Source organism: Labrus mixtus, chromosome 16, assembly GCF_963584025.1.
Source record: "Labrus mixtus chromosome 16, fLabMix1.1, whole genome shotgun sequence".
In the NCBI taxonomy this organism is placed as follows: domain Eukaryota; kingdom Metazoa; phylum Chordata; class Actinopteri; order Labriformes; family Labridae; genus Labrus; species Labrus mixtus.
In genome coordinates, this window is record NC_083627.1 from 4,335,392 (window position 1) to 4,351,260 (window position 15,869).

Consider the following 15,869-nt stretch of genomic DNA (forward strand, 5'->3'; position numbering starts at 1 on the left):
TTACACCGCAGGTCACACTTACACATTCACACCCTGATGGCAGAGGTTGAAGAAGTGACCATCAGAAGTAACTGATGAAGCAGCGGGAGTAACTTGGGGTTGGGGTCTTGCCCAAGGACACATCGGAAATGTAGCTGCTCCCAAAGTGTGCAGAAAACCCCAACAGTTTAACATGAAAATAATAGGGCCGTCAGCGTTAACTAGTTCAGGGACAGGCAACTTTGGTCACAGCAAGGGCCACATTCATTTAATTCTCACTGCCAGAGGGCCAAATTGTAGGATACAAAAATGATTAAAATCAATTATGTCTCAAATTTAACTCAACATATACCAGTGATCAAATATTATTATGGACATATTTCATGTTTTCGTGGCAGATTTGTCAGGTCTTCTTCATGTTTCCAATTAATTGATGTGTCAAAATTGACCTGCGGGCCACATTGAGGGTTGATGGGGGCCGCCAGTTGCCCACCCCTGAACTAGTTAATTGCAGTTAATTAAGGTCTGAAATTGATGTTTTCCTTCTTTTTTTTATCGCATCTTATTTTGTCCCTTTAGGAGCACTGTGGATAAACCTCTGCAGTGTCTCCCTGTAGTCACAGTGATAATGGAAAAGGGACACTGCTGCATCTTTGAATGCCTCATCTCAATTTTTTTACTCTCTCACTCCTGCACAGGCCTTTAATCTTCTGCATGAGGGACTCCCTTTATTTTATAAACGTGGATGCAGTGTCTCAATCTCCTCTTCAGTAATAGCATGCTTCCTTGCAGTGGAGACCAAAACATGTTGAAGCATGATAGAGAACAAGAAACATGCAGCACTGAGTTTGCACAGAAGCAGTAATTATGTAACACTTGCCTGCACCGCACGCAAAAATACATTATTAATAACTTTTTCTCTGCATGAAACTGAGCACTATTTAAACAGCATGATGACGTATCTGCCACATCCAGATATATATCATAAAAGGAAGGAAAACTTGCTTCTTCATTTCCCCCCCTGTATGTTTTTTTTTTGCTGCCCTCTGCCTCTCACACTCCTTATATGGGAAAGGAATTAGTTGCGCGAACAAGGGCGGAAACGCGGCGCGGTGACAGCTGGGTAAATTTACCGACGTACAGGAAGAAAAAACAGAACAGACGAAGCCCAGTCTGCGAGCCTGCTGCACACACTGCACACTCCCACGGCGAGATTCACGGCGATTTTTTGAATACCAAATCACCGCTCGAGCCAGTTTAGCAGGTGAGCTACATGCAGGTGTTGCTGTTTGTTGTTTACAGTGGGGTTAAAAATGTTTTCCGCTGTGGCGTCAAAAGAGACAACAGCGCGTCGCCGCTTCCTGCTCGCCGCCGCCGCGCCGCATTCACAAATGTATTTATTAATACCGGTGTGATGCTAACATGCTAACATCACACCAGGCTGTCTAGCTTTGAGGTTTAAGTCACTGTTAGCAGCTAAATGTGAAGCTTAGCCGTCACCAACACACATCCTTTAACCTCACTTCTTCTTCTTCTCTGTTATATGTGGCAACTTCTTTTTCTTTCCTGCAGACTAAAGCAACATTAGCTAACACAGGGAGGGGTGTGTGTGTGTGAGAATGAGAATCCAGGAAATGCCCAAAGACACAGGAAGACACTCGACAATATGGATGAGATATTTGACACACGTCATGCTAACTATTTCACCTCTATTACAGCTTAATTTGCTGCTTTGGGAAACAGTAAAAAACACTGATTGATGGGGATTTTTTTCCACATATTGACTGAATCCTGATTGATTGTGAACGAGTGCAGAACAAGTGGAAAAAATATGTAACTTTTATGATAACATAAGCCTGCAAAAGTCCTCCTCAGCGCCTGTTGTTTAATCGATGTTTAACATGTGTGTGAGGGTTTTTTTGGCTAGGCGGGGAATCAAATTGCTCGGGGCGCAGAATTCCTCATAACACCCACCGGCTCCGCGTTAGCATTGTAAGCTAGCTACCAAGTTAGCATCCGTCTGATTGAAAAACCCCGAGTGATCGCATTAACATCGGCGGCTTGAACTTGATTTCTGTGAGTCCACCAAAGAAGGGGCTGTCTCCACGGTTCTAGCTGTGGCCTACTTCCCCCTCTCTCTCTTGTGCATTAAGAGTAAATGATTTTTATTCTTGTCAAATGCTAAAATATTAAAAAAGAAAAGGCGAGTTGGACGCTTCTTTTCTTTTTGTCTGAACGCCTGGCCCTGAGGCAGAAACCCTCACACAGGCCTAACCCACTTCACTGCCCTGCATGCTGATGCTGCATTTCTGCAGAAGTATGCATTTGAAAGCACTTGGCATGGATTTGTATATTGCAGTAAAACCATATTATAAAATGATTGAATGATTACAGGTGTAAATGCATCTATAGAAAAAAAGGAATGCAATTCTTATAGACAAGCAAACAAAAAAATAGATTAATTACACAACATTTACTTCTTTTTTTTGATGCTTTAAACACATGATACGATGTATGTGCTTATTTTATTTGCAAAATGATGTTTTAACATTGACAGGATTGTATAAATGTGATTTTAAGGCCACATATAAATGTACCACAAAATGATCAAAACCTCCTTTTTCTGTGGCAGAATTATTATTATTTAATACATATAATATATATTGTTTTAAATCATCAGAAATGTACTATTCCCTATTTTAATTTACCTTTTAATACTCTAATAAGTCTAAATAAATGATGCATATATCAGCTGCAGATCTCATTTGTTGGCATTGTGAATCGTTTGTTTGTTTTTGGTATTTTGGGGGTTTTGTTGACCAGAGGAAATATCCCTGTTCATGTGTAAATGTACAGGCCTCACTTCTCTCCGACTCTGGTTCCCGCCGTCCCAGTTCTGCATGTCTTGCCTTTTTTAGGTCTTAAAGGATAATCTTTAGGAAAATGTTATGAGAGGCACGATTCCTCCCCGTGACTCATTGTTGTATCTGCCCTCATGTCTCTGGAAAGTTGTGTTTTTTGGGGGCAGTGGAGTTTCCCCTGAAGCTCAGCGTTTTGGCCTGGACATATGTTGTGTTCATTTAACTTTAGTGCACTTCAGGAAATGTATCTGAATGAAATGGAAAGGAAACCACTAAGTTCAAATGTGTCTCGTGGAGGGGTTTCAACAGGAAGAAGTTTATTAATGTTTTTAAAGAGAGGACAGGCTGTGATATCCCCAACTCGAACATTTCACTGCTTGTTTTGTGTGTGTGTGTGTCTATCACTCCCTCAAACACCTAAATGGACCACTCCCTTCCTGTGTTGTCGATGAGTCACGACAGCTGAGGCCAGAAAGAGTAGAAGTTGAACTCTGGTATCTGCAGGTAAACCGTAAACGCTGCTGCAGCCCTGAACATGTAGGCATGTAGGTCAAGGGGTGTGTGTCCTGCTTTTTTAAAATCTAATTTTATCCCTGCGTCTTGTGGAGAAATTACTAAGCCCATCCTGTACAGACACAAAAAAAGATGCTCTTTAGCATGACACAACAAAAACAAACACGACCTTTCAGCAACACAAATGTCAATTAGTGAATAAATGAGGCAGGAAAAATGCAACATGGTGCTTTAAAATTCACTCAATTCAACTTTTAAACAAAGTTTGTTGGTTGTTATTAGTCTTACAGTTTCTGATTGGCTCATGGTATCCCTCACTATTACAGTCTTAATGCTGCTGATATAATTCCTTATTCATGACTTCACTTTACAGCCTGATTGCTGACATCATTCATAACCCGCCTCACCCTGATTTAAGGTGATATTATCCTGCTAACAACCTGCTTAATGTTGGCATCAGTAAAATGCTGAAGTCATGTGATCATAGCGTCAGGCTCTTCTCACACGTTTTCTCTAAGTTGTGTTTTATGCCAGGTAAGAAAAGCACCGCTCATGAAGCTCAGATTAGCTTGTTGGGACATTTGTGGACAGTTGTGCCGATTTATTAAGAGACAGAACTTCAAACGGCTTCTCTGAGAAGGAGTCCTGTTTTATTTTTGATCAAGTCAAAGACGGGGTTCCCCATTGTCAAGTGTTTTAAAAACACATGCACCTCTTTTACGACTGTCCCTAAATGCAATTACACAAAATAAGCAAAACATTTTGTTAGAATATATATATTATGAATCTTTGCATTTTTGCACCAAAAGGTGAATTTAATATCTTTGTGAACGTGTTAATCATCTTTTAGTGCCAAGAAGTACTGAGGTCACATCCCTAATACTGAAGCACCCAACTGACTGTAAACTCAGCGATTTCTTCTTTTTTGATTTTAGAAATCGGGAAGTCCTCACACTATAGAGGCTTAAACCAGAGAGTGGGTGATAACTGAAACAACACATTCTGAAAAAGCTTCAGGTTACATTTCTTTCTGTTGTAAAAACTTTGACCTTCTTTTACGGACGCATCGGTTCAACGTCGATATCGGCCCCGTTGACAGACATCAGCAGAAATGCAAATAATGTGAACTGATGTCTGTTTATTTGTTGTGCTAAATCAGTTTAATCCTGACATCTAGTGCAACTGATTCAGAGAAGAGGTTTGAACAAACTCTGACTTGTTTTTTTATTGTCTAACATGAGAGAAAATGTTGCATTGTGGGAGTCTGACGCCAAAAGAAGTCATGAAACAAACATCGGTATCTGCCCTGAATTTCCCAATCGGTGCATCTCCACCTTCTAGAGAAAATCATTGTTGTCCTCTCAACTTTAAACTCAAACCAGGTCACATTTCAAACCTTTGTTATAGGCACAAAACATCAGCGTCTCCCATCGGGAGGAATTTGCTTCTCTTTTGTCAACCAAACCATTTTTTTTTCCTTTTACAAAAGCTCGATGTAAATTAATACAACAATACAAGCACACTGCCCGAGTGAAAATATGTCATTTTAAAAAAAGACAAAGATTGTGGCACCAATATCTACACTTAAACTCAAGTTTTGACATCTTAAACCCAGGCCTTCTCTTTTTTTTCATCCTAGTAAGATGATCTAAATGCTTCAGCTTCTGCTATTTCTAACCAGGAAGTTGCGTACAAACGTGTCTCCTGCTTCATCCGCCACCCGCCACAAACTTTCACCGTCATCAGATCTCTGCACATTCAGCCGAGTCGCTTTGTAGAGAAAGTGAGACGGTGGCAGCAGGTTTGTCTTGGGCGCTCTTCATTAGTGAGAGTGAGAGGGCGATTCCCCCCCCCCCTTTCATAGCGAGCCAGGTGTAAGTACCTGAGACGGCGAGGCACTCGGTCCCACAGACGAAGGCGGTGTCGGGTTACAGCTGTCTTATGTAACGTTAGCCTCCCTCTCTTTAGCTGTGTGTATGTGTGTGTAAGATTATGCTAGACTTGGATTAAGTTTGTTAATCTGTTTCTTAAAAGGGTAAGGTAGGAGAATCAGTTTACATGTTGGCCCACTGACTGCAGAGAGGATGTTTACGGACGACTCGAGCTCAAGTGTGAAGTCATTTTGTTGTGAAGCGAAGAAGAATCTGTAAACGACATAGTTGGGATAACAGGACGGGTCACTGCGAGTCAGCTGCTACAAGGAATGATCTGAACACTTTAACTGGGCAAGTCCTGACCTGTTTCAAACATCCTATCTTCCTGTAGTCTTCATCTTTTCTCCTCTCTGTTGGTTGCTTAACCTCTCTTGAGGTAGACTGAGAGGACTTTTAATGACGAGGTGAAATGGGCCTCTTAAGAGAGAGAAAAATGTTGTTTACGTCTGGTGGACTTTGTCTCTGAAAGAAACGTTGATAACAACTTTAATGACAAACTAATGCGCACAAAATCACTTTGAATAAGATGTGATAACTGCAACCGTTATGCTCATGTGCTGTGATATGACTTTAAAACAAAAATCTAATAAATAAGTATTCCCAAAGTATAGGGGGTTAAAAAAACAACAACTAAGTGGTTAGGGATTCATTAGATCATTTACAGGGACCCAAAGAGCTTTTCTCTGCTGCACACATTTAACTACTGACTAAGTGACACAAGGTATTCCTCGTGTTTCTGGGAACTCTGGTGCAAATGTCTCTTTGTATTTTAATTGCTGACAAACTGAAATGTAATGATTACATCCCTTTGTTAATGACTTGCATTTTTTATTTGTTTTTTTTATAATGATATGGACCTATGGGTCTGAAATAAAACATAAAGTTAAAAAAATTCATGATGATGCTAAATCATTTCCCCTTATTTGTTTTCTCAAACGAGGAAATAAGTGATCCCGGCTGTGTCTCACTTCAGTACTTCTGTTAGTACCATTTGGCACTAAATCGTGTACTGATTACACAGCATTTGTCAATTTAACAAACACCTAGCTGTGGGAGTGTCACCCACCTGGGGGAGGGGTTACCGCCCTTTGTGATGTCATGAAGGGAAAATCTCCAAACGGCCTGTTTGAGAACACATTTTCTGAAAAGTAGAGCAGGATAAAAGACGGATAGGATGGACTTTTCTCATAAGTGGGGGGTTTGTAGACGGACTAGAGACACATGTTAGAGTAAGAGGAACATGGTGAAGTGGATTCTGTATAATATGTGACCTTTAAACCAGGCAGTTGGCAGCAGTGTTTCTCTCGTAATGTAAACATTCATTTAAAATAATTCTTAACATTGCGCATTAAGAGGACAGAGAAGAATCAGCTTCAGGATATCAAGGTGAAACATGTGACTTACTGAAATAACAGTCGTGGTGTTGACATCTTAAAGCAGGCGGCTTCACTAATCAGTCGAGCCTCACAGGAATAAATCAAGGTCAGAACTACCCAGCATCCAGAACTCTGCTGTTTGTTATTCTACCAAAAGCAGCTCATGTGTAATTGCAGTAATTTCCTCACAGTCTGTCCCAGCAGACATTCAGTCCCCAATTAGGACAAATAAGAAAAGGATACAACTTTAATGAGAGGGACAAACAGGAAGTGGGAAAGGATTTGTGTCATTGCTAGTTGTTAAAAAAAAATGATGGGCCTTCCTGAACGTCTCCTTCCACACTCGCACGCCGTCTGACCTCACGCCCTCAGCTGAATGGAGAAGCCTTCGTTAATGTGGAGGGAATTAATACAGCAGAACGGGAACTTAAAATAACGATGATTTTATGTCACTCAAATAATATATAATCAATCAGATGTTTATAAGATGATTTGTTTTTTGTAACTCTCTGTAAACATAAGACGCCTCACAGTAAAATAAACACCTTTTTAAAAACATGAATAAGCTGATTATAACGCTTAGTGTATGATATTTACACCTGTATGATACTACTAATTTAAAAGATTATAAGTTTTTAAAGAAGATAACGCATGACGACCAATGAAAAGGTGTTACACCTGTTGTTCAGTGCAGAGGGTTTAAGTACACACTTCAGAGGGTTTGGCCGACGCTCAATGGTGCGGACCCTCCACATGAGCGTGCAAACAGTGGAAGTATGTAGGGAGTGGTTTAAGAAAAGACCTGGAGGAATCTGAACTTTGGTGGTCCCCCCCCCCTTTAGCATCAGTCGGTCAAACCTTCATCAGGACATGTTGTGTTAGAGGATGGAATAAGAGTCTCTCATTTGAAAGTTATCTACATTTGTAATACCGTGAGATTTTCCCAGTAAGTTATTTCTGTATCTTAAAGGACTTAAACTTATAGAGGGGTATTTTCTGACTTTGTTACTCGTACTTTTACTCCAGAAAATGATGTTGCAGATATTTAAATTCTGCACAGGAAAGGCACTCATCCTCCGCGTGTGTTTCTCCGCCTCACAGCTATGGATCAGTTGGCGAGTCTGGTGCAGCGGCTGGAGATGGCGGTGGGTCGTGTGGAGTCCATGTCGGGCCCTGGAGGCAGCGCCGGTGGAGACTCCTCTGGAGGAGGTAAAGATTACTAACCAAAAAACAACAACAACCGAAATGGGTTTGAATCCGACCTGTGGCTCCTTTGCCGCTTGTTTAATGTAGGTGTGTTGAGTTTGATGAAAAGAGGACTTCCTGGTTATCTGCTTGTTTACTTATTTTTGATTTTCATGGCTCTTTTCTGGAGGATGAATAAATATGATGCCTGGTTAGCGGTAAATGTCTAAAGGCTTTTCCCCCCTTTCTTCTCTCGTGTGTAGCTGTTTCTGCGTTCGTCGAGGCCTTTGACGTGATCGTCAGCGGTCCCGTGGCTCAGTACCTGTCCCTCAGCCAGAAGATCGGGGGCGACGTCCAGAAACATGTGAGTTTTAACACGCTACACTGTATGTGAATACCTCACTCTCTCTCATCTCTTGTGTCTTACTGATGAAACTGAAATCTGCTTTTTTCCCCTTCCAGGCAGAAATGGTCAAGCAGGGCTTCAGCTCTGGGAGACAAGTCCTCATGAAAGCATCCTCCTGCCAGAAACCCGCTGATGTGAGTCTAAAACACACACACACGTGTAATTATTCAGTCAACGTTTGCAGGTAATGGAACAGCACTGATCAATACGTTTGAATAATCGGTGAAGCGGGCCTCTTAAAAGCGGCTGCTGAATATTTCAGATGGATTTAAACTGGACGATCACATCCCTGAATATTTAACGATATAACAACATAACTACAACTACCGCGCTGGAATACACGTCACCATTTTAAATCCAGCTTGAAAGAATTTCCTGGAAATCTGAAACTTCATATTTTTAAGTTAAAAAGAAAATTAGCGATAGAACTTTTTTTACACAAAAAAATCAACAGGCTGAAAGAATTAAAAAAAAAAAAAAACCCTTTCTCTAAAAATCTACCACCTGATCTTTTTACTACATTTTCCATTGGGGCGTCAGTTTATCTCAGACGTTAAATAGTGCGCCCCTTGTGGCCACAGTCCTCGCGGTGTCCCAGGTTCAAGTCCGACCTTTGACATGTACTATAGATGTGATCTGTTTTATTTTCTAGATTTTATTTTTGTGCCTTCATTGTACAGATAGTTAAATGGAAATCAGGTAGAGGGAGCATGACATGTGGGAAGAGGGGCCATAGGTCGGACTTGAACCCAGGCCGCCCGCCTGGTGGACCACCGCCCTAATACATGAGGCACCAGCACAAACCACCATGCCACTGTCGCCCCCCCCTCCCCCCTGATCTTTTAACAGCATTTTCCATTGGGGCGTCAGTTTATCTCAGATGTTAAATAGTGCGCCCCTTGTGGCCACAGTCCTCGCTCGGTGTCCCTGGTTCAAGTCCGACCGTTGACATATACCATAGATGTGATCTGTTTTTAATGATGAATTCTCGTGTCATCCTTTTTCCTGCTCAGAGCGCTCTGAAGACCATCCTGCAGCCGGTGTGCAAAATCGTGGAGCAGGTGCAGACATTTCGCGAGCAGAACCGCACGTCGCAGCTTTTCAACCACCTCTCCGCCGTGAGCGAGAGCGTGCCGGCGCTCGGATGGATTGCCGTGGTGAGTCAGGGGAACTGTTTTGCTTTGTGTGTAAGGGAGAGCCTGGCTGTGTGTGTGTACTTCATGAGTGAGGATAAAAAGAGTGTGGAAAAAGCCGGAAACAAGCCTCTCGGATTCTGTCATCGGCGTCGGGTGAGCGACGGTTTCTTGGCTGACACGCGGCCGCCAGAACAGAGCTTCACTGTTACAGTTTCAGAGAATTAACTCTTTGTTTTGTCGTTTTGATCCTCATGAATAATGCATCACTTTTCAAACACACATAATGGATGCGCTCATTACTTGTATGTTTGTAGATCTCATTATAATCTCGGCCTCTGAGCTGAAGTCTTTTCCTTCAGTTTTTATTCCAGTTATAAAGAATAGTTTGACATCTTTGGGGAATCACTCGCTCTCTTGCTAAGAGGATGGATTCATGTTTAAATACTTGATTTGAGGCAGAACCCAGCAGCAGTTTTTCTTAGCATAAATATTGGAAACGGCTGGCCTGTCTCTGTCCAAAGAGCAGAATCTACCAATCAGAATCTTCCTTCCTCACTAATTAGTAAAAACAATCCTGCGTCTGTGTCCCCCCTGCTTCCAGTCGGTATGTTTTGTCATTATTGCTGTTGCTTTAAAATATTGTACAGTTGAGTTAATTCAAAGTTTGAGAAATTATCAACTTTAACCGCAGAGGTTTCAAGGTCAGGAAGTGCTTCAATTCAAATAAACTGCTTGAGAATACTTGAACATATTCTAGTTTTCCTTCTACACAATCGGGTAAACCTTACAGTTTTTCAGTATTTAAAAATGAGGTAAACCCGTAGTTGTATTTGTCTCATACCTAACATGTGATTTTCCATCTCTGGGTATCATGGAAACTTCATTTGTACCTGCAGTAACTATAGAGTGTGTAAAAACATGGACATGGTCTTAGGCACCCTGTGGTTTCTGAAGAGGTGTTTTGAAACCCTGTGATGGCGGTCTCCATATTGGAAATGCTGTCTCAACCTGCCTTACCTTTTTTTTATATAGAAACAGGTAAAGAGGCGGACCCCCTAGCCTCCTGGTAAACAATGCATCCACCTGTTGGTCAACTCAGACACAACACAAATTATGCAAATGTATGAATAACTCTGAGGTTTCATGGAATCAAAACAGAGGCGTTATATAAATGTCTTTCCCAGCACAGTGAGATCATATTAAAGAAATGAGCTCTTGATATCAAACTTGTTTATCTGCTGTATAAATTTGCATTTAAACTCAGGAACTAAAGGGGGATTTTGCATTGGCTTCATCTTTTCTACACTGGGTGTTGCAGCTCTAACTTTGAAGAGAGTGAATTCTCTTTCATTCTTCTTTTAAAGCTCATCTAATTACCTCCAGACTTCTCCATCTCTCAGCAAGAAAGCAAAGAGGATGAACAACTTAAGTGACCTCTCATGACCTGTTGTCGTCTTGTTTCTTGTCCCAGGCTCCTAAACCAGGTCCTTATGTTAAAGAGATGCAGGACGCCGCCATGTTCTACACCAACCGTGTGCTCAAGGACTTCAAGGACAAGTGAGTAAACCTGCAGCGGAAAAACTGTCAAAGACCACTTTAATATTTCACCAAACAGTATCATGATCTCTCTCTCTAAAAAACCTTGTTATTTGTTTTTGGAGATGTGTTGACATTTTAAAAAAGAGCCAGATGGACTTCAATGATGCAGCCAAACAGTTTGTTCAGCCCATCTGTCCTCCATCTTTCCTTCCTCCTGGCTCCTTTTTTTTTTAAACTTTTACTGAGTCAGCGCTGCAACGTGACGCTGCTAGACTTCCTGTGTGCTCGTTCCTGCAACTAAACTTTTCATGTTTACGAGCAGATTAGAGGGACAGACCAGTTAGAAGGTAGATGTTACTGTGATCCCAGTTAGCATGTTGATGGTTCTTTCAGTTTGACAGAAATGCAGCGCTTAATCTGTCGGGGGGGCCCGCTAAAAATCTCTGCAGTAGATTCAGAACAAGTGTGTCGTCTATGAATAAAAGACTTTGGAGTAAAATATCAAAATGCAGATATTGTATTAATGTTCAAATATTTTAAAATGTAAAAAAAAAAAAAAGAAATCCAGACACCCTGCTGGGGAAGAAAAGCAAAACAGCCTTTATTTAGTTGACCATTTCTTGCCGGGGAGCAGGTTCCATGTTTGGTCTTGATTAATGGAAAGAGGAGGAGCATGGACAGCGGGAACACTAAAGACATACAAAAGTCATGTTAAGACTTAAGTGTGAAAGATCGCCTTCATAACACTTTGTTTGAACTTTACCTCCCTCCAGACTCGCTGCCTCTTTTTGTAAAAATGTTCTCTTTCACTTGTAACTTCCTGTTCTAGTCCACTAGTGTAGAGACCACTGGAGAGGATTTAAAACATTACCAGAGGCAGATAAAAACGTTTAATGCACAGGTTTTTCATCAAAAGGCCGTCTTGTTTTCCTCACAGGGACAAGACGCACGTGGACTGGGTGAAGGCTTATCTCCTCATCTGGACTGATCTGCAGACTTACATCAAACAGCACCACACCACCGGGCTGAGCTGGAGCAAGACTGTGAGTCTGCAGAGGAATGATACTTCAGTTACCCTCCAAAGAGATCGTTTTACAAGTGACAAAGCTTTTCACTGAAGTCACGATGTTTAGAATATCAAACATCTGTGCTGATATCTGGTTCAACATGCTCAGATATTTATTAATTATTTGCTGGAAACGACACTGTTACAGCAGCTACAGCCAGAGAAAAGACACTACATCAAACTCTGGATTTAAGAACATAAAAACAAGAATACTAAAATATTTATAACAGACTAAAATCTACAAACTACAAACACAAAGATCTCTAAGAATTATGACAAAAGTTCTTCTAACTTTTGTCTTGAGTGTCCAGAAATGAACTTTGTGGCTTGTTTTATCACACTTTTAGTGAATTAACTGATCTGGGATTTTGATCGACAGGGTCCTGTAGCTTCGGCCTCTGCAGCTCCCCCCAGTGCCCCTGCTGGTTGTCCTCCCCCTCCTCCCCCTGGACCTCCTCCCCCAGCAGACTTCGGCGGACCCTCTCCCAGCGGCGGCGACTCGGGACCCGACCCTCGCAACGCTTTGTTCGCCGCACTCAACAAAGGGTCTGACATCACCAGTGGTAGGTGGTCACATCTTAACGCCCTTCTTCTCCTGGTTAAATGCTGTTTCCACATGCGCACACCTGATGTATTTCCAGGCCTAGACTGAAAGTTAGAAAAGTAAAGTTTAGTGTGTAAAGCTGGCCGCCGTCCATACTGAACTATAGAATATAGTAATAGAACAGTGAGAACAAATACTGAACTGTAGAATATAGTGATAGAGCAGTGAGAACAAATACTGAACCTTGAAGAAAATGTTTCAGTTTTCCTCATTTATAAATGATCAGTTATTTCCTGTTCTTCTCACTAACTGTTTAAACTGACCTCTCCAGGTCTGAAGCACGTCAGCGACGACCAGAAGACCCACAAGAACCCTGGTCTGAGGGGTCAGAGTGCCGTACGCACTGGGCCCAAACCTTTCGCCTCCCAGACTCCCCGACCTGCTGCGTCTGCCACCCCCACCAAGAAGCTGCCCCCGGTGTTGGAGCTGGACGGGAAGAAGTGGAAAGTGGTGCGTTGTTAGTTCACCAACGTGGAAAAAAAAAAGTTACCTGAGAAATCACAGCTGTGTCCAAGTCCAAGCTGGAGTTGAAACTGTTTAAATTAGCTTTTTAATTAATTTAGTTTTTAAAGGTTTTGTCTCGATTACTTTAAAACAATTTAATGTTTCATTTCAAAAGTAAAAGGTGGGATGAAATGGGAAAAATTGGAACATTTTGGGAGTTGTTTGTTTTATGTTGAAGTCATTGAAGAACTGTAACTAAAATTTAAGATATTTATTTATAAGTTTTATATGAACTCTTTATCGATTTAAAGCTCCTGTGAGGACTTTTTGGGGGGTAATGAAATTAATACTGATGAACTGTTATAGCACGAGACCATCAGCAACAAGAAAAAACAACCTTTAAAGTTATTTTAAATGCCTGAATCTGATGTGGCGGGGGTCGGTGTCAGACAAAGTGATGAACTGCACGCCGCCCAAACAGACTTTATTTACAGCAAAGATTCTGAATAAGTGATACATTTGACTGTTAAAGGCAGCAGGATGAGATTATTTTTACACTTCTTACACCGAAGGACAGAATCAGCAAACAGATGAGATACTGTTTTGTCCACCGGGGGGCGCCAAAATCAACGCAAGCAGAAAGTTCCTCACAGGAGCTTTAATCTCAAACTTTCTCCTTGAAGTAGTTTTCTCTATTTTGTGATTCACTTTTCGTTTTTGTCGTTCTGCAGGAAAACCAAGAGGACAACCAAAACCTGGTGATCAACGACACTGAACTCAAACAGGTGGTTTACGCTTTCAAGTGTAACAAGAGCACCCTGACGGTCAAGGGCAAACTCAACTCCATCATTATAGGTAAGAAAAAACAACAGCTGTGTGCTGGATGAAAACTGAAAAATACATTCAATCTATTAAAACTACTGTCGTCCTCTGGTAAGAAAACCATCGATTGGAAATGCCTGCAAGCAAACCTTTAACCAAAGTATACTCGACTGTAATTGTGGGTGAAATAAACTGCTTTTATAAATGTATATCTTATGTGTTATGGCTATGATAGAAAATTATCTAGAAAATCAATCGCACTTCCAAATAAATAGTTGTCTTTTTGTTTTTGACCAAATAAAATCAGAAAAACAACAACTACTGTTGTTTGCTTGAGCCTCTGAGTGTTCATGAGGCTGCTTGTGCTATTACTTAATAAAATGAGTAATAAAAACACCATGATGATGATCGTTGTAACCAAACTAGTAGTGCCTAAAATAATAGGATTTGTAATAAGGGAAGGTATAATAAGATAAAGCTTCAGCCTGCACCTTTTCGGTCAAAATTTACTTACTGTCTTTTCTTGGTTTTGTATTTTTATTCTCCTATTTCTACGCTTTTCCTAGTGGAAAACTTTATATATGTTGACTGAAATAAGTGTGCTGTGAAACATGTGCTAACTGATGAATAAATATTGGCTCATGAGGTGTACAGGATCAGGGTTAATCAGAGTATGATGGTTAAAGGTTTTTGCTCTACCTGCTCATTCTGCTTGAAAATGCAAATAATAGTAGATTAAAATAATCCATGAATTAAATACACACACAGAAAAGTCTCGACATTCACACTCCATACGTATCTCTGTGCACCTAAAGCATACGTTTATTTCTCTCCGTCAGACAACTGTAAGAAAACGGGCCTGGTGTTCGATGACGTCGTGGGCATCATAGAGGTCATCAACTGCAAGGACGTGAAGATTCAGGTGAGAACAACGAGAAGTGTTTCTACCAGACGCAGGGAGTCAGCTTTTCTGATCTCTGCCGTCTCATCACTCTTCAGTTTCTGTCTTTGCTACAAGACCAAACAAAGAGAGAAATATACAGAACTAGAATAAAAGTTTTATTAAATAAAAGCCCAAACTAAGAAGCTGCAAATAAGTATGTACCTCTCAGGAACCAAAACCTGAACAGGTGATATCGTCTCACTCTCTCTCTGTGTTACCTCACCTCAAGACTTCCCCTGTTTCTGGTCTCCAATCTCTCCTTCCCCCGCCCAAACAGACTCACACACCCACACACACACACACACACACACACACACACACACACACACACACACACACACACACACACACACCCTCAACCCCTCTCTTTCTTCAATATTCATATTTTTTATGAGAACATTGGACTGGTTTAAATCTTCGTTTTTGATGAACTTGTGATTTTGACCTTTAGTTATGAGATGTTTTGTTTAAATATGAAATATTTCTGTTGTCCTGAATTTATGTTAAATGTATAAATTAACTTTGATTTAATTGTATTTCATAGCGTGGTTTTGTGTTGAATAAGAGCTATTCACCCTGAGACTTTTTTTGACAGACTTAAGGGTCTGTCTGGCCCCCAATTGGACCCCTGCTCGATTTCAGTTACGCCACAGTAAGAGTGTAGATCATGCACACCTGCATGAATGTACAAGCTTATAGACATCAGACAGTAATATTACAGATAATAAATAAGAGTGCAGAGTTTTCCACAGTCTCCAGATTTTTCCCTATTTCCCCAGTTTGAGAAACATCACACATATTGTTGTCGTCTTTTTTGATATCCAGGTCATTGGTAAGGTCCCCACCATCTCCATCAACAAGACGGACGGGTGCCACGTCTACCTGAGCAAAGACTCTCTGAGCTGCGAGATCGTCAGCGCCAAGAGCTCAGAGATGAACATCCTGGTACCCAAAGGCGAAGAAGGCGACTTTGTGAGTGACCTTTCTAAAAACTTTTTGATGACTTCTTTTGTTTGGCCTGTTGTCTGTCGGTGGAGGAGTGGAGAGCTTCGTCCTCGGCC

General features: G+C 41.2%; 1 protein-coding gene across 1 annotated transcript in view; it reads left to right on the top strand.

The window, feature by feature from the left end:
* The window catches only part of cap1 (CAP, adenylate cyclase-associated protein 1 (yeast)), a 41,601-nt gene that overhangs the window by 23,634 nt on the left and 2,098 nt on the right, over positions 1-15,869 (top strand). Inside the window, exons 2-13 of the mRNA XM_061059047.1 lie at positions 1,167-1,243; positions 7,765-7,872; positions 8,112-8,212; positions 8,311-8,388; positions 9,268-9,411; positions 10,862-10,947; positions 11,867-11,972; positions 12,375-12,558; positions 12,871-13,049; positions 13,775-13,898; positions 14,705-14,787; positions 15,634-15,780. Of these exons, the coding sequence (XP_060915030.1) occupies positions 7,767-7,872; positions 8,112-8,212; positions 8,311-8,388; positions 9,268-9,411; positions 10,862-10,947; positions 11,867-11,972; positions 12,375-12,558; positions 12,871-13,049; positions 13,775-13,898; positions 14,705-14,787; positions 15,634-15,780 (1,338 nt within the window). The 5' untranslated portion in view covers positions 1,167-1,243; positions 7,765-7,766. The remainder of the gene's footprint in view (positions 1-1,166; positions 1,244-7,764; positions 7,873-8,111; positions 8,213-8,310; positions 8,389-9,267; positions 9,412-10,861; positions 10,948-11,866; positions 11,973-12,374; positions 12,559-12,870; positions 13,050-13,774; positions 13,899-14,704; positions 14,788-15,633; positions 15,781-15,869) is intronic.